This window comes from Cloeon dipterum, chromosome 1 (assembly GCF_949628265.1).
Source record: "Cloeon dipterum chromosome 1, ieCloDipt1.1, whole genome shotgun sequence".
Lineage (NCBI taxonomy): Eukaryota > Metazoa > Arthropoda > Insecta > Ephemeroptera > Baetidae > Cloeon > Cloeon dipterum.
This window is the reverse complement of record NC_088786.1, coordinates 31,120,240-31,137,750: the sequence shown is the minus strand read 5'-3', so window position 1 is coordinate 31,137,750 and position 17,511 is coordinate 31,120,240. Positions and strand designations below refer to the sequence as shown.

The following is a 17,511-nucleotide window of genomic DNA, read 5'->3' as shown; positions in this document are numbered from 1 at the left end:
CAACGTACCTCTGGGTCTCAACTCGGTTGGGAGGGATCCTCGTCTCTTTCCTGAGAATCGCTTGGCCAGGTCAGTCTCAAAGGTATCGCCGCCACCTGAGAATCTTCGACCCAAATGTTTCGTCCAGCTGACGGAGTCACAGGTGGCTGTATCAGTTTTTGCGTAAAAATCGAAGGAATTTCAAAGGGGCATTAGTGTAGAGAGAGAGACAATGAAAAAGCACACGTGTTTTACTTCTGGAATATAACGCCAATGTATATTCAACAATAATAATCATCGTTAGTACAGCTCCATACACCTACTTAAAGAGGGACTTTCCAAACAAATGCATAAAAATGCCTGCACGACGCGCACCTTAAAACGAACAGAATGCGGAAAAACAACAATTCTGTGCGGGGAGATCAGGAGCCCCGTGCGTCCGTCGGCAACAATACGGTTCAACAAAGAGGTAAAAAAGAGCAAAGTCCAACAACACGAACGCTCGTCAGAACGAAAAAATGCACACTCAACACGCATCATCTTCTGCTTTTACACAAAAATCACTTTTTTTCGCAACTCAGCCAAGTGCGTGTTTTTCCCAGCGGATTTATTTTTTCATATATAATATGTATGTACACAATGTTCACACAGCGCATGATATTTTCTTTCCTCATATTGATACTTAATTTATTAGAGTCTTACGGCCCACACTCAATATGACACGCAGTTACATGCAACTAACGTCGGGACTATGAAAAATTCCTCTCTTGCTCGCGATCAGTTTTTCTCTCTGGCTTTTTTTTAATTAATATTATTCTCACATTTAAAATACGCGGGAAGTCGAGTGAAGGGACAAAAATGGTTCAGAGCCGAGTTTTAAACACTTTTCTACCATAGATCAGTGGTCGGGTGAAGGCGAATGAGTTTACTTCCTAACATTTTCCTCCTATAAGTCGTTTTCGAGTGGTCGAGTGATAGATCTCATCGCTAATCTAGGTTTAAAGACCCGCATACTTGTCTAGCGTTAGATAAAATGCCCGGGCAGGCAATGTTATTCTTTGTCGTAGTGGAAACTAGATTATTGTGAAGAGTGCACGTCAAAATTTATGATTTTTTGCATTATTATTGCGCTTGATTTGGCACTCAACACAGTAAAGTGCGTCTTGACAAAAGCAGGGAATGGAAAAGCTGAAGGGATGGATGGAATTTAATTTCAAATTGGCTAACGAACAGCCTTAAATTTTATTTGGGTCACTTGAATAACAAACACGACCAAAACTGTTATTTTGAAATTACACGTATGAGAATCGGAGAAGAAAGAGAGGAAATCACTTTGGCTCCACACTAAATAACAAGTGGTCCCAGATGTTCGAAAATCTCAAAGTGTGCGATGCAGAAAAGTAAAAATTCTCTCTCATGACGGGGGAAAAGCGAAAGGGACGATGAGACAAGAAGGTACGTACCTTGAGGTAGGGCGGAAATGAGCGAAGGGTCGGGTGTAGCGGGGTCATAAGGCAGAGAAGCTCTCCGGGACATGCAGGACGGGGCGCGTAACATCAGACCTGCCACAAGCAATCAAAGCACTTTCACTGGGCGCACACAAAACAACAGCTCAAGCAAAATTGAAATAAAAATGGGTAAATAATAAAAAAATGAGTCAAGCCGGAGGACTGAAGCCGCACGCCTGTAGATCGTGAAAAGGGTTTCGCGCTCTTTTGTGCTTCCTTGTGCAAATTTGGTCGCTACGTATCGTCTTCAAATGATAGACACATGTATGATGTTTTGTTGACGATTTAGCAAAGTAAATGAATAATGTGCAAAATTAAAATGGAAGCAAAATCACACAGTTTCATGCACTGGCTGGCTAATCGACTGTCGAGAGAATGAGCGAGTGAATGGAGTAGAAGTAGAAGAAGAAGCGAGGAGAAAGAGTACAGAATTTCTCAAGAGGGGCCACTAATTTTGTTTAAACGTCGTGTGCTTCACAGCAATTTATTACCACTGAACCATCCAATTATAGACAATATAATTATCTTATTTTCTGTTGAGGACCGCTGTTTTTGTTTTCAACAACAAAACACTGCTGCAGCCTTATTCGGAAAATCCAAACAGCGTAAAAGAACAATGACAGACATCAACTATTAATTTTTTTCTTCATTTTTGCGGTGTAGCACAATAAGCTTGTGTGTGCTGCCACAAATCTTGTTACGGAACCGATTTTTCTTGAGGAATACAAATACATCGCTGCGACTATACCTATCGAGAGTTATTTTTTATTTTAGTCCCTGTATGCTGGGTATACAGTCATGAATATTGTTTGTGTTTGTGTGTGTGTGTGTGTGAAATAATTTGGTCGTGGGCAATGAATGGACAGTCAGGACGCTGCCAGCAGCACTTTTCATGCACAGTCAAACTGGCGCCGCCCGCTGTCAATACCGGCTACAGTTAAATTCTCACACTCTGGAATTGGTACATCAAGCACAAGAATTGGAACATGAGGAATTTACCACCCAGGCACCCCAAAACCACTATCTTGTTGCCCAGCTATACTCGGACAACCTGAGCGACATTTCGATTCGACTTTGATCCAATTTGAAATTGTGGTACTGACGTGGTTGGGCAAAAATTTAAACTGGGGTGGAATACACCCCCACATTAAACAAGTAAACTCGATCGTAAAGATTCAGAAGAATATCTGAAATTTGCAAGATTTTGATCCATCAAACAGCAGACAGATTCTTGTTTTTCAATATAGTAATTTTTCAAAGGTAAAAAGCGACTAGTAATTGTAAAGAGTTGCTTAAAATATTTGTCTCACACTTGTTGAGTTTACTTTGAAAGTTTCGTCAAATTCATGCACACACAGGCTGCTGAGCGCCCTGCTGTTTTTCTGCTATGTAACTTCCTCGCATGCTTTTATTCATATATTTATTTTCTTTGCAAAGGAAAATAAGAAATTCAGAACCGAGGTGAACTCTTTGGCCGACCAGCAGCTCGAAAGAGTCACAAAAAATGGGTGGATATAATAGTATTATATTTAACAAGTCGGAGTGCACAATCAATCTAAATGTCAACTGTGAGTGTGTCCCACAATGAAATTATAATGCTTGTATATGTGTATTAATTATATATTTTAATTATGCGCGTCGGCCGCGGCGCCCGACCAACCAACAAGTCAAGATTTCAAAATCGACCGTCCGCTGGCCGACTCTTGTAAGCGTTCAGTAATTTTGATTTTCTATTTCTTTGAATCCAGAGCAATGTGTTCCAGTCTTGTGAGTGTTTAAGAGCTCTAACCGACAACTAAGTTCTCTTTTAAGTTTGCCATTTTTGTTTGTATGATATTAATATGGTTTTCTTTTTCCTCTCTTCTGGGGAGTTGGGATCGACCATTTAACCGCGTGCTTTGCTTGCGCCTCTCTTCTCTTCCTCCTACACTCTAAACTCAGGGGGCAACTGCTCCGTCCTCAGTTTGACTAACAAAAGTTTGAATCGAGATGAGCACCGCCTACTTTGTCGAGAGCCATCACAGGGCACCGAGCCGCGCCGGCTGAGTCGGTACTCAAGCGGCGGCGACGACCCTTTCAGCGAGTCCACGTCCATCTTGCACAAGCTCACTGGCGCCGACCCGCGACGACACTGCAGCCGCGAGCTTCCCTGCAAAACGTAATCAAAATTAACACTGGCACACAGACAACATAATGGAAACTTCACCAATCATGAGTTTTAGACTTAAATTATTTATTATTGTCAAGAGCAGTAATATCAGCATTTTTTAACCAGGACTCTTAATTTATAGAACAAAGCTGACAAAATTCTTTGTAATAATAATCATAATTCATGATCAAAAACCCTCACAGCTATTTCAACCAACAATCCAGAATTTTAAGTATAAATAACACCACTGGCTAAATGTTATTTGCATAAAAAATGAGAAAAATAAAGATAAAGACGTGTTGAATAAAACAGTAACAAAATAAATGAAGAAAAAAAGCTTTTTAAACCTGCAGCAATTTTCTGTGCTTGTCTGAGGGCGCCCGGTTCTCCTTGCCCTCGATCTTTGCAATTTTGGTTCGGTCAGCGCGCTCCCGCTCCGGCTCGGCGGGCGGCTCCCTTTTGGTGGGCACCAGCTCCCTGGACTCAGAGTGGCAAGACGAGCTGCTGGAGGTGTCGCTCGAGTCGGACGCCTCGCGCAACACCTCGGCGCCGGCCGTACTGTGCCGGTAGCGGGTGGCAGGGTGGCAGCTGGGGTGCAGCGGTGGGAACGTCTGCTGCCGCGTCAGGTGCCGCCCTGACGGGTGCAGCACCGAGTTCAGCTTCACGGCCGCCGAGCTGGTCGTGATGGACGCGATGCTCGGCTCTGGCAACAGGTTCTCCGCACTCACCGGCCGAGGCTCATCGTTTGGCGCTGGCGGACCCAAACTCCGCACCGATCCACTGCCTAAAAATTGTATTGTATTTTATAAATAAATGTTGTCAAAAATTGAGATTGTAAAAATATTACTTCAGAAAATTTTTAACTTAAGAGATCGTTCATGCTTTACAATTAAATAATTAGAGTGATCCATTAAAAAAAAACATTTAGACAGACACATCTATAAGGAGTAAGTTTTTCATTGTCTTGTTAATTTAACACTCAAAAATCACACACACAAAAATCAAGTGCAAAAAGATGTTGAAAGTGCAATAAAGCATTAAAAAAATGCAGCAAAAGGAAACCAAAGTGAAGTCAAAGAGTAGAGAGTACCATGTTCAGAGAACAGCGACAGCGTGGAGCTACCTTCGCCGCGCTCGATGTGCAAAATGGTCTCGAGCGGGAACCTCGGTCCAGTCCGACTGTCCGGCAGACTCTCCCTGCGGATTGTAGTCCTGGCCACTGCTAGGTGGGACACGCTCAGAGGCAGCGAGTATCTTCGTTTGACGAGCAACGACGGCGGTAGTGTCGGTGGACAATTGATCTGATCTAAATCCTGCTCGTCGTCGAGGTCTTCCGCTTCGGATACCTCAGTCTTAGTCTCCTCGGCCAACTCGGCGGTCAGCAGCGTTTCCCACTTTGTCTGGTTCAGCCTGCAGATGAAAATTCATCTTGATTTAATGTTTCAAACGAATTAATGCCACGGAAATTCCAAAAATAAGAAGGTACTAAAATTTGACAATTCTTTGCATGTACAAAACATCTTGTTTTTTTCTATTTCCCTGGAAATTCTGAAGGCATTGGGTTTAAAAGTCAATCGGATCTTTTACTTGTGTCACAAATACTTTTGAACGAATCATGGAATTAATTAGTATTTTTAATCACACTTATTGGGTTTATCGTCTAAAAATAAATCGTAAATTCTAGCAAAATTTTACTTTTGCATGAGCTTTTTAACATATTGAGGTTTTTAGTTGGTTCCAGATATAACGTAGAGTTTTTCGACATGAAAGTTTGTTATAGTTTTCAATGAGAAATTCACAATAATGTCATTAAATAACCATGTTCTCTAATTTGACCCTGTAGTCCTCCTGCAGTCATTAATTATATTGTTATTTCTAAATTATAATATCACCAAAAACTAAAATGTCAGCCACTGTCTAAAACAGCAGTTTTTGTACAAATTAAAAACATTTCCAAGCCTGATGTTGTTTCACCTGAGGTGGTCCATCATGTTGTTAGCGAGCGGCGAGATGAGGAAGTGCTCCCACTCTTTCATCAGCGGCGACACCACGAACTGGAAGAAGCCAGCCTGGATTTTTGGGACGGAGTTTGTGTGTCTATCACAAAGAGAGGTGACGGGCAGGTTGAGCTGGCGCTCGTAGTCGCCCTGCCGGAAGAATTCCTCGCAGATCTTCTGGCTCCACTTTTTGCTAATATCCCACGGGCGGCACGGGTTCGAGATGTCGGCACACTTGAGCGCAATTTGCAAGATGAAGTGGCGGTCCTCTTCTTTGCTCATGTCCAGCATGTCGCATTCCAAGTACCGCTGCAAGGCACAAAATCCTTGATACAGATTATGAGTTATTGAAGGTAAAAAAATATTTTATTATCACAATGTGACATGCTGAAAAACATACACAATAATGTCCCAGCTGAAGCGTGGATGTAAAAAAATGGAAACAATAAGTTGCTCACAATGGTCAGAAATTTGCTAGGGTTAAAAAAATAAATATAATACTTTTTACTCGGTTTTGCGTGGTTCTTGAAAGAAAAAATATGCATTTTTCTGGCAAATCTCACATTTTGTTTTGTCGACAATGCGGAATCGATGGGAACAAGACCACTAACTGCACGCACCTTGAACCTTGTTAGGAACTCCTGCTGTCTGGTAATGTCTGTGGCAAGGATGAGCGAACTGATTTGCTGCTCCAAGGCGGCCGAGTTTGGGCCCATTTGTTGTGCGACGCAGCTCTCGAGCAGGCACCCAATGGCCGAGCGCCAGTGGTGGTTTTCCAGAACCGACGTGTTCTACAAAAACGCACAACTAATTTAGAACCAGAGTTCAGCAGTGAAGCAAAACGGTTTTTACCTCGTAAAGAGCGGCTAGGTGGTTGGAGGTGGCGATCAAGAAGGGTTGATTCACCCCAGGGTGATCCAGGTCGTGCGTTACGGCTGCCACAAGGGCGGACATTATTTCTAGGGGCGTCAGGTGGTTTCGGATCTGAAAACAAGTTTGAATTAGCTTCTGGTCTCACGATTTTTTTAGATCTTAATTAATTTATTGAAAGTGAAGGATAAAATGTGCAAATATTTTTTTATTAAAAATGATTAAAAGCTACAGTGTGACAGTATAGTTAATTTATTTTTTGTGGGGAAGGCCAGACCTTTCCCTGTTTGCTACTTATGATGCACAAAAAATGTTTAAGGAACTATTTTTATATCCCTTATTCCCTGACTAAAAATAAATCTATTTAAAACTCTGCTATATTCATTTCCATTATTTCTTTTAAAAAATGACTCTCACTTTCTCTTCTTGGAGGAAACAGTGCATTGCTTGGGTGACGTCTGTGGCGTGGATGGCATTGTGGTAAGGATTGGTCCCGTGATAACCCTCCTCAATGAGAGCTGAAACCGCCGTTCATTAGCATTTCACGCACAAACACCGCCTGCAGACACAAACTCACTGAAGAGTTTCCAAACGCGAACTACGTCCAGCTGGAAGTGCTCAAAGAGTCCATACCAGTGGAACAGGTGGACACACAGCACCGGCAGAGACCGCCCTGTTTTACAGAATATATTATCATCCAAATCGGATCAAAATTAATCGCCGAATGATTCTCATTCAGCACTTGCGTCGCCTCTTGTTCCATTCAGAAGCAGAGGCATGAAACGCGGGCCGATAAAAGGGGGGTAGAAAAAAATTACGCTAGCATATGGGATTATTTTGTGGATTAATTTATTGCTATGAATTTAAGGAAACAAATAAAAGGCAAATTTGTTTGTTCAATATTTGACTCTTGACCAGAAAGATTATTGAAATAGCTTCAGAGGCATAAAAAAATTATAGCGCTTACCACCAGTCACTGTGTCCAGGATGAATGCATTGAATGGCCAGTCTCCAACTTTATTTAGCACACACTGAAACAAAGGCAAGTGCCGCCCGGTGAGAAACGGTTATATAATCTAAAAAAAATGCTTTTCAAATTCAACAGACTAAACTTTAAGCGATGATGACTAAACAAAAAATCCTTGTTTTTTATCTTATCATTTTGCAGAGCGGAACTGTTCATGACGACGACAATAAAGCAACTCACTTGTACTTGTCCGTGGTGGATGTCGTCGAGGATGGCTGGTTGTATACCGCCGATCGCCGCCGACCGCGTGTTCAATCTTCTCCGCCGTCGCTTGTGCATGGTGAGGAAGCGTCCGGTGTGCAACGTGCGCTGCAGCCGCGTGTCTAGCCCTTCGAGTAACAGCCAGTCGGCATCGCTCAGGCTGCGCGCCGACGAACACCCCTCGCCCCCGCTGCTGCTGCTGCTGCTCGCCCCCGCCGCTGATCCTGGACTAGCTGCAATCATACAAATAAACGCTTTAAACTTCATGGTCGTGCGTAATTTGTAGGCTCGTTGAATGAAAATCAAACTTGGCTGTGCTCAAGTAGGATAGTAGTTAGAATGAACAATGTGAATTCGTTTGCGACTCTTTATGAGCCCAAAAAAATTTCTTATAAAAGAAAATGTGAATTATTGTTTACTTATAAAATATTTTACCCTTTTCAGTTAAAATTACAAGATTACAAATTAACCTATCTGTTATAATATTTTCATTTGTATTAAATTTTGTTTTTTTGATGGGGAAAAGTTGCTCTGCTGGCCCATAACAATCAACGAACTTAGAAATAAAAAAAAAACTCTAAATTTGGACAACGCTTGAATAAATGGAGTGTAGATTTATCTTTAATCACAATAACTTCACTCGAAAGCTATCAATTATTTTATCTTTCAATTGCCTCTCATTGCACCTTCGGAGTAAATCTGATGACACACTGATCTGACAAGCAAAGCCTCTAAAGTGAAACAAACAAAACCTTTGATCCTAATTGAGTCGAAGGTAAGCTTGACATGAAAGAGTATTAGCAAAATGTTATTAGTGTTAAAAGTACACTTTAGTTTAGTCCTCTAGAACAGTGCGTTTGTTTCCACTAGGAACTGAAACGATTCATGATTTTTAAAATGAAGAAAACGTAGTTTCCGTTGCTACAGATGATTTATTGTTTTGAAAACGAAAAGGAAATTAAAACACCGTTCGAAACACTGCAAACGCTTCTATCAGAAAACAACAGAGGCGTCGTTTCAATGTGCACGCTCCAGAGTGTGAATCAATATTGTTATTTTCCACAAAATCTGCTCACGAGCAACTTTTTGCCATTGTCACTTTTCCGTCGTCGTCGTCGCCGCCGCCGCCGTTGTCGGGGGCGGCCACGACAACGAGCGGACAAAAGTGGGTGCAAATGAGGGAGGAGGCCCCGAGCAATGAGAGTGAGCAGCACGTAGGACGGGAGACGGGAGAGCGAGCGAGCGAGCGAACGAGAGAGCATGTGTTGGCGGCGCGGCCAATTTGCAAAGGTGCTCTGCGGGTTGCATGTCTGGTCGCGATGCAGGCGCACGGCCCCTCGGGAGCAGCGCTGCGAGGCGGCGGCAAAGCGCGTGCTAATAAACTGCCCCTGGCTGCCTCCTCTCGCTCGCGGATCGACTGCCATCGATTTCTCCGCGGCCCCCGATGCCTCGTCTTGCAGAATGAAATCTCTAATCCCGTCTTTTGTTCTGAGAGTGATTTGTGTTGGGGAAAAAAGCTTATGGCTGTTCGGATAGTAATTAACGCTGCTTTGCACTTTCATAGCACGAAAGATTTCATTCCGTGGTTCTTTTTTCTCTTTTGAAACTCCTTTCTTGTAACAATTAAAAAAATTTATAATACAATAAGGAAAGATGAGAAAGTTTCGTTAATTTGTAGGAAAAGTCGGCTCGGAGCACATTTGAAACTCCATTTTTGTCCTTTACTCACATTTGTGATAAAATTGCCCTTGCTCTGTGTATTTTAAATAAATAATATTAGTTTTAGACATAATATCGCTTTTTATGCGTGTTTTACTATTTAATTTGATTCATAAATAGTATCAACCTTTTCAATAGGTAAATAACAGTAGGCGCCAAATCCTGTTTCATTTCGGTATGCGGGAAATTCCCGTTAATAATTTTCTTTAAAAGATTACGCTGAATTTTCAATCATTGAAATGGCTTAAAAAATCGGACCTGAGAGATTTTTTAGAGATTTAAGTCATCAAGTATAATTAGTTTATTATATATTTAAAATAATCCTTTCGGGGCATGAATTAAAATAGTGAGTAAGTAAATGCATGAAAACATTTTTGGCTGTTAAAATCAATTTTCGCGGCATTTTTCGAATCCCTTAAAGTCGGAACTCTTGACTTTCAAGTGGTAGCAAAGAATGCGGTGCCCTTTTTCGCCAAAAAACAGAGAAATCACACATTTTTTTGCCACTCTCAGGCAATGTAGACTTATGCAATTTGACCTTCTACTCGCCCGAGCACGTCCAGCCAGCCCGGAATCAGAGCAATTTTCCCACTATGGAGTGAAAGAGCGTTTGCAGAAATAACCGCATCGTTTTCCTGATCCCTCGGGTTTTGAGCACACGAGCGAGTGAAAAGCACCGACGGACGGGAAAGTAAGTATTCGTGCAAGCGGACGGTGTGTGTGTGCGGGAGGACTGTGGGTGGGTGGAAAAGGGTGGCGGCGCGCTCAAGGGGGTGTCGAGTGCCTGCCTGCCCACCACGCACCCACCGGCCCTTGTGGGGCTTCGGAAGCGAGGGTGGACCGACCCCCGCGGGACGATCTTTAGTCCATTATGCAGCTCACCGCGCGCTTAATTTTTGACGTCTGGTGTGCGTAGGCAGCGCGCATGCTTCTCGGAAAACGCGTCCTTAAAGTTTCATGACGTGGACGGCGAAGTCTTACTTCTTCAAACAAGTCAAGGATTTTAAGAAAATGAACTTTAATGCAAAGTTGACACCAATTTTGATTTGTGATGAATTCTATCAGACTGAAACAATGTTAAATGGTAACTGAAATTTAAGAGGTGTATTTTTTACTCGATTTGCATGCTACGGATATCACTTTTGTTTTGTGTCAATCAGATGTATCTGTGGTGAGCACGCATCCAGGTGGCGCTGCGTACATCTAACACATAAACAAAGCACTCTAATTGCCAAAGTTAATTAACTCTCATACAAAGTAATCAATTTTCATATTTCATAATGTTCAGTTAACTTTGCCTAAACTTTATTTCATGTAAATTAGTCAAGTGCAATTAAATTACTCAATTCACATACGATGCTTTTTCAACCTTGTTAAATAGGATAGGTGATAATTAAATGTTTATGTTAATGAGTATGTCTTGTTACCTGAATAGCAAGGTGCGTGGTAAAAGTGCGGTAGCACGTAGTCTTTAATTGGTTGGCTGGAATGACTGGAGTCGCTGTTTTCTCTTCATTGGTGCCGCTTGAAGACGTCGCAGGACGTCTTTAGCTCCGATTCTCGTTGCCTAGCGGAGCTCTTGCAGTCGTATCCGATGGACACATCGAGGTATGTCATATTGTCCGTCAGCTCTAGGAACGGGATTGCCCCGTTTCGCAAACGGAGATTTGGGTCGGTGAAAGATCAAGTACCACCTCTGTTGGAGCGATCTAGAATGCCACGCTCTTTGTCGGGGACAGACCCGAATCTCCATTTGCGAAACGGGGCAATCTCGTTCCTGGAGCTGACGGACAAGATGACATACCTGGGCACGAGGGCAAGAGCTCCGCTAGCAACGAGAATCGGAGCTAAAAGACGTCCTGCAACGTCTTCAAGAGGCACCACTGAAGAGAAAACAGCGACTCCAGTCATTCCAGCCAACTAAAGACTAAATGCTACCGCACTCTTACCACGCACCCTGTTATTCAGGTAACAAGACAAACTCTCCACATATAATTAAGAACCACATGATATGTTAATGTAAATAATGTAGATTTTGTGTGAAATGTTCAACAAAAAGAATTAGTTTCAGAGAAGCAGCAAAGAATTGTAAAAATTGATACGGACGATTGTAGACTCAGTGTTGCACGCATACTTGCATATTTATTCAATGTTTCATTCAAATTAAAAGTTGAGAGAAAGCTTGGTTGTGGTGAAATACAAATCTTTGAATTCTCCAAGTTATTGTTTTTTTAAGATGCAAAACCTAATTTTTAAATTTTGATATAGCAAAGAGCAATTCAGGCTTATAAGTATGTTTTTCTAGTACGACTAATTTTAAAATGTATTCTCATACAAGTCTAGGAAATTATTAAAAAAAAAACAGTCAACAGTGGTTCGAAGATTTGAGAAATATCAACTATATTAGATGTTGGAAAATCTGTTTAAACTAAGTGAATTTCCTGCATAGGGTATTTTTCTGTTACTGTTTTTAATCTTTTTGTCGTCTTATATAGCATGTGAACAGTGAACAATTAAAATATGAAGGACATTGGTCTTAATTCAGATGAGGGTCATTTAATTAATGAGATTCAAACCATCATTGCAATCGTAAGTTCTTAAATGTCAGTGGACAGTTTTCAACTTGGCATCAACTAACAAACTGGAAAAATGTCGTTAAAGTTTTCCGTGCCCAGAAAACTATTTGGTGCCGGAAAGCGTTTCCTGCGCAAAGAGAAGGAAACTCGTCTGCGAATTAGTGGCACAACAACCGCGAGAGACCACTCGACAAACAAGCGAGCGTGCCTCGGATTTACTTCTGTTTGCACTGGCAAAAAGGGCAAAAGAGCGGCAGACGTGGGCTGCGTATAATAACAATGGTAATTCGTGCACTGACGAGAATGTGGGAGCGAGTTAAAAAGCCTAATTCGTACTTCCTGTTTGACGAAAGAGTTCAGGAACTAGAGATTGGATAGGGAGGGGGACAAAAATCAAACTCGCTCTTAGATTTGTCTGAAACTTGAATTTTGATGGGTTTTTTTCATTGACAGATAATTCAAATGAAATCTACTTACTTTTATTAAGTAAAAATGATTTTTATAACGTATTAAATTGAACCTGGAAAGTAACATTAACATTCGTTTGATTGGTATCCATATTCTTCTTGAACCATTCTTTTTAAGCAAGATAATACATATAAGTTGTTTACTTGTTTACCAATTATAGATTTTCTTAAAAATAATATTGCGTAGAGTGCAAAAAAATGTTTCTGCAACATAGCGTCATGGTTTTAGTATATAATATTGTAAAAGAATAACATTACGCCAAAACAAAGATTTGATTTTGGTCGCACTTTTCAAATATTAAAGATTTGATTGTTTAGGAACAACACATTTTTAAGGAGTTAAAAAATAAATATTCGACGTTTTCTTCACTAAAGCTATATGTTCCAAGGATTATAAAAATCACTAAATAAACGCTGCAATTATGTTGTAGAGCTAAATATTTGAACTCTGTTAAACGTCAATTGCGATCGGAAAAACTGATTAGATCATTTTTAGGTAAACACCGGATCAAAGGTCAGCCTACACCTAATTTACCAAATCAAAGAAAGTAAAATAATCCGTGTTTCCCAATTAAAACAGCTTTTAGGTGGGTTTTCCACATTTTGACCGTCTGTCTAAGCCACTTTAAATGCATATACATAGAAAGGAAGCTCCCGAAAAATTGTCGAATCACTTTTCCAGCCCTAGAATAGCTCCATGCTCATCAAAGGTCGGACAAACATGCAAGGACCACTTTGTTACCATCGTTATTTATATTTTTTATTGAGATTTAAGGTTAGAAACCCGTAGAAAAGTGGCCCTGGAGCTCAGGGCGGCACACGAGTTGAAAAATGGTGCACTGCGCGCCCTTTTCAACCCGCTCGCTCGCTCTCACTCACAACAAAACGAAATTTCTATTGATTTATGGACGGGGGAGCGTGCGGCGGGAGGGCGAGAGAGAGAGAGAGAGAGAGAGAGAGAGAGAGAGAGAGAGAGAGAGAGGCAGGCGGAGCTCTGCGTCGGCGACGGGGATGAAAGTGTGGAGCCGCCGCTGCACACGAGCTGCATTCAAACTTACTTATATCGGCCGCACACCGAGTGAGCGAGCGAGCGCGAGCAGCAGCCGGTCATTGACCTCGCGACCCAACTGCAGGCGACGCACCCAAAACTCGGTCTGCCTGCCAGTCAGCCGGCGAGCAGCCCGCTCGCCCGCCCGCCGCTGCCCCATTTTCCGTGCTAATCGCGTTTCCAGCTCCCGCTCGCACTTCACACCTTTGCACGCTCTGTTTATGTTTGACCGTTTTGTTTTCTTATCTATTCGCATAAGGCCGGCTCGGCCACTGATCAAGCACTTTTGGTTATCAGCTCTGGAATCTATCTAGGCGTAGACTGCCCATTTAATTTAACAAGAAATAGTTGTGCTTCCAAAGGTCGAAATAATACAAGTGACTATGCAAGGTTGAATTAGTTTTTCTCACCTTGTTAACAGACTTTAAACGCACCGGCATGGCTAAGCTTTGAATTGAAAAAGATTTAATTAGAAACAGTCACTTTAATTTAAAATAGTTCATTAATTTTCTGGATTTTCCATTCAGTTCATTGGATATGCACAACTTTGCTTATGATTTTCTTTCATTTTCCATTTTTTAATATGATAGACGATTTGCTATTAATGAATTTCATTGGATCAAACATATTTAAACTCGAACTACGTCATTAAAATCATTGGCTACCATTGCTCTCGGAGTTTCAAAAAAGTTTTGACTAAAAGTCTTGACGTTTTGAAGAGCTGAATTTGCGTGTGCTGCTGTCCACTGTTTCCTGGTTGAAATTTGCCTCAATCACAACGAAAGGTCCGCTCACTCAGAGGGGTTGAACTTTTTTAATTTGGAGCCGAGTTGCGGGCCTAATGGTAATTATAATCCGGAGCCATTCTGATAGCAGTTTGCTAATCCGAAAAGGGCTGCGGCCGAATTAAAACAGTTCTCTCGCTTTCATTTCAGCGGAGTAATCTGCTATGCATCAGCCGTGCCGCGGTGAGGACAAATCGGCTCGGCCGCAACAAACCGAGCGAGTTTTATCCAACGAGCGCCACCCCCAGGGGAGGCAGCTGGCCCTTTGACCCGTGTCTTACTTTGTGGCTGCCAAGAGCTGCGGCTGCCAACCTTGCCTCTTATTTCCACATGTATATGCGCGCTCACGTTCACCGTGCAACCTCTGGAATACGAATATTCAAATTCGCGCATTTTCCGCCTCTTTTCTGCTGCTTTGATGAAATTGGACGGAAAAGCAGGCCGCTTTTTGTCTCCCTTCCTGGTAACAAGAGTGCTATCAAATGCCAGAGGATGTTATAAAATGGCTTTAGTCGAGAAGTGAATCTCTTTTTCGGAGAAATGTGTGTTACTGTATTGTTTCCTTGAAAAGAAAATAGAGCAAGAAATATAATATCAGATAGAAATAAAGGGAAATAAAATAACGTATTGCAGAGCTGTGATCATGAGAGTTAAATTTTATAACTTTATTACTTCATCTCTGTAAATTATTTGCAAAGTAATTTTCATAGTTTAACCGACTTTTCACCATTTCATTTTTATTTTTCAAATCTTGAAAGCATATAGTATAGCTTCAAAGGCTCCCTGAAGTGCACGACCGTTGCCATTTAAAGCTTTGATTGTGTAAATTGTTTATTCAGAAAAGGGTGAGCTTCCTTACAAAGAAAAATCATCAATTCGTTAAATCCAGTAAATCCTACTAAACTCATTTACGTGCTTTGAACTCTCCCAGTTACAACAAGTTAAAGATTGTACTTTTGTCGGATATAAAAAAGCTCCCACGAAATTCTAAGTAAAGATGGGAGCGGTTAATAATGAATAAGACCTTTTTTGCGATGGGTGTATGATGTGTGAGTTGAGCCTCAATTAAGCGATCCTGAGCCAGAAGCCAAATTTAAAATCCACCCCTGAGCAAGCTCATCCGGATTTGCAGCCCTGGCAGCCTCCAGCCACGTGGGGAGCAGCCTGGATCAAATTTGACTGCCGCATCTCATCTTAAGTCTATACTAATACTGTACGAAATTCCCGCGAATTCGTTAATTAGTGCAGAATGTCCGCTGGTTCGCTGAAGATGAGAAGTGGTTGCGCCCCTGGAGGAGCTTAAATCTGGCAATTCGGGCGGCGGGACATAAAGCATAATTCGTCTTAATTAGCGGCGGCACTGCAGGGTGCCTGCGCGAAATAAGTCGCTTCTCCAATTAGCGCCTGTGCTTGCAATGCTTAATTGCATCTCCACGACGACACCTTATGTATTTATTTGTTCGCATGTTGGTATAATCATTACTTCATTTGGCACACATACACGCTCGGACTAATTTGTACAACATTAATTTTTACCACTGCGTGATGGCTGCGCTGAACCGGGAAAAGTGTGCTCGCCTCGACTCTCGCAAATTAGCCATTTTATTACATTCTTGCGAGACAAATTTATTTACAGACTAGCGTGCTGCTCAGTTAGGCTGTTCTTTTTTATCTTTAAGCTTGAACTGCGTCGACGTCACAAGGAAATCTAATTTCGAAGTCTGTTTCCTCTGACAATTGTAGACAATTTGAGATACTCAAGGGTGAATTGTATAGTTACTATGATGTGTTAGATAAATAAATCTGTATTTTTACTACTGTGTGTAATAAATCTACTATATACTCGAACTGAAATTGATTTTGGGATAATAAAAACTCGAGGTTTTAAATATTACAAAATCCCTTCTCAGCAGATTAAATAACTTTTAAATTTTTGGCATAATCATCTAAAAACGATTTCCTTAGTTGAGAAAGAAAGACACTTCAGCAAAATAAATACCACCCCAGCACAATCTTTTCTTTTCATTTTCCCGCAACACAAAAGCCTTTCTTTACGCTTCAATTATTATGCACCCACAAGTTGAGCTCTTGTTTCCCTTACGCAAATAGTTAAATAGGGCGAATTGCTGCTGCTATTAATGAAACCTTGCCGTGGGAAACAAAGGTCCAAATGCGAAAAGAAGCCGTGCAATCGGCAAAAGCAGCCTCAACAGGTTGCGAAAGAGCATTTTTCAGCCGCGATTCCTGCAATGCCTAGGTTTGCGTTTATAGCCGCTCTCTCGAAATAAAAATATCAGCGGGTGAGGCGGAGTAAGTTGTTGGGCCTTCAGAAGAATTCAGCACCTGTTGGCGGCCTCCGAGTGCTTCTCTGTCGTCGCCGAAACGAGTGAGTGGGCGCGGGAGGAATTTAATTAAGCGCATTCCGGCGTGCGTGTGTGTGTGTTTGTGCATTTGCCAGCTGCTTCGCGTCCTCCAGTCCTCCGTCCGTCCGTCAAGCTGGCATTGCAGCACCCAGAGGGCAGATCGATTCCTTCGTCTGCTGTCGTCAAGGGTGGAAAAATTTTCGTGCACGGGATGACGGAGAAAAGAGGAACAATCCGCAGCAATCGTCTTGTTTGGCTGGGTAATTGTGATTCTATTTCCGTGGCTCAGTCACGATATTGATCAGAAAACAGCAGCAATCCCTCGTTTTCATTTCCAATAGTGCTCCCCTTTTGCTCTCACTCTTCTGCTTTGCGTTCGCAGAGAGGCCGTATCTCAACCTCTTCATTACATTATTGTGGAGCCTGAATTCACGTGCTTGTTTGCATGAAAATTGTTTCTTCTGTGGTTACACAATGGTGTCTTGTTACCGAGAATTGGAAATTGATTTCTTTTTAAAGACACACGCCTTCTAAATCGGAAATAATTTCAGTTAGCAGCTTTATTTCGAGGGAAAAGCAAATTTATTTTTCTTAAAAATATAAATATATCTCACAGTGATTGCTTACAATTTCAAAGAGCTTCAATGAATTTCTAGAGGGGTGTGTTCTGGTGTGAAGGAATTTTCTAATGAATTTATACTCTTCGATTTTTGATTGATAGAAATTCCAAATTTTATTGTTGGTTTTGCACTACTTGTTGGTCAAAGTAGCCAAAATACTAACTCAAATTTCGGCAACTCATTTATCCAAGATGAAAAGCAT

At 41.6% G+C, this 17,511-nt stretch overlaps 1 protein-coding gene across 6 annotated transcripts in view; it reads right to left on the bottom strand.

The window, feature by feature from the left end:
* The window catches only part of LOC135934275 (high affinity 3',5'-cyclic-AMP phosphodiesterase 7A-like), a 65,245-nt gene that overhangs the window by 1,321 nt on the left and 46,413 nt on the right, over positions 1-17,511 (bottom strand). For 2 of the 6 annotated variants that reach the window (XM_065475897.1, XM_065475892.1), the window contains exons 3-14: positions 7,711-7,964; positions 7,471-7,534; positions 7,081-7,176; positions 6,921-7,021; positions 6,486-6,617; positions 6,197-6,424; positions 5,611-5,942; positions 4,727-5,046; positions 3,984-4,420; positions 3,492-3,636; positions 1,443-1,541; positions 9-146 (exon numbers count right to left, since the gene is read on the bottom strand). In XM_065475897.1, the coding sequence (XP_065331969.1) occupies positions 9-146; positions 1,443-1,541; positions 3,492-3,636; positions 3,984-4,420; positions 4,727-5,046; positions 5,611-5,942; positions 6,197-6,424; positions 6,486-6,617; positions 6,921-7,021; positions 7,081-7,176; positions 7,471-7,534; positions 7,711-7,964 (2,346 nt within the window). Of the gene's footprint in view, positions 1-8; positions 147-1,442; positions 1,542-3,491; positions 3,637-3,983; positions 4,421-4,726; positions 5,047-5,610; positions 5,943-6,196; positions 6,425-6,485; positions 6,618-6,920; positions 7,022-7,080; positions 7,177-7,470; positions 7,535-7,710; positions 7,965-17,511 lie in introns of those variants that run through there. The other 4 variants (XM_065475893.1, XM_065475894.1, XM_065475895.1 and 1 more) reach the window with 4 other exon arrangements.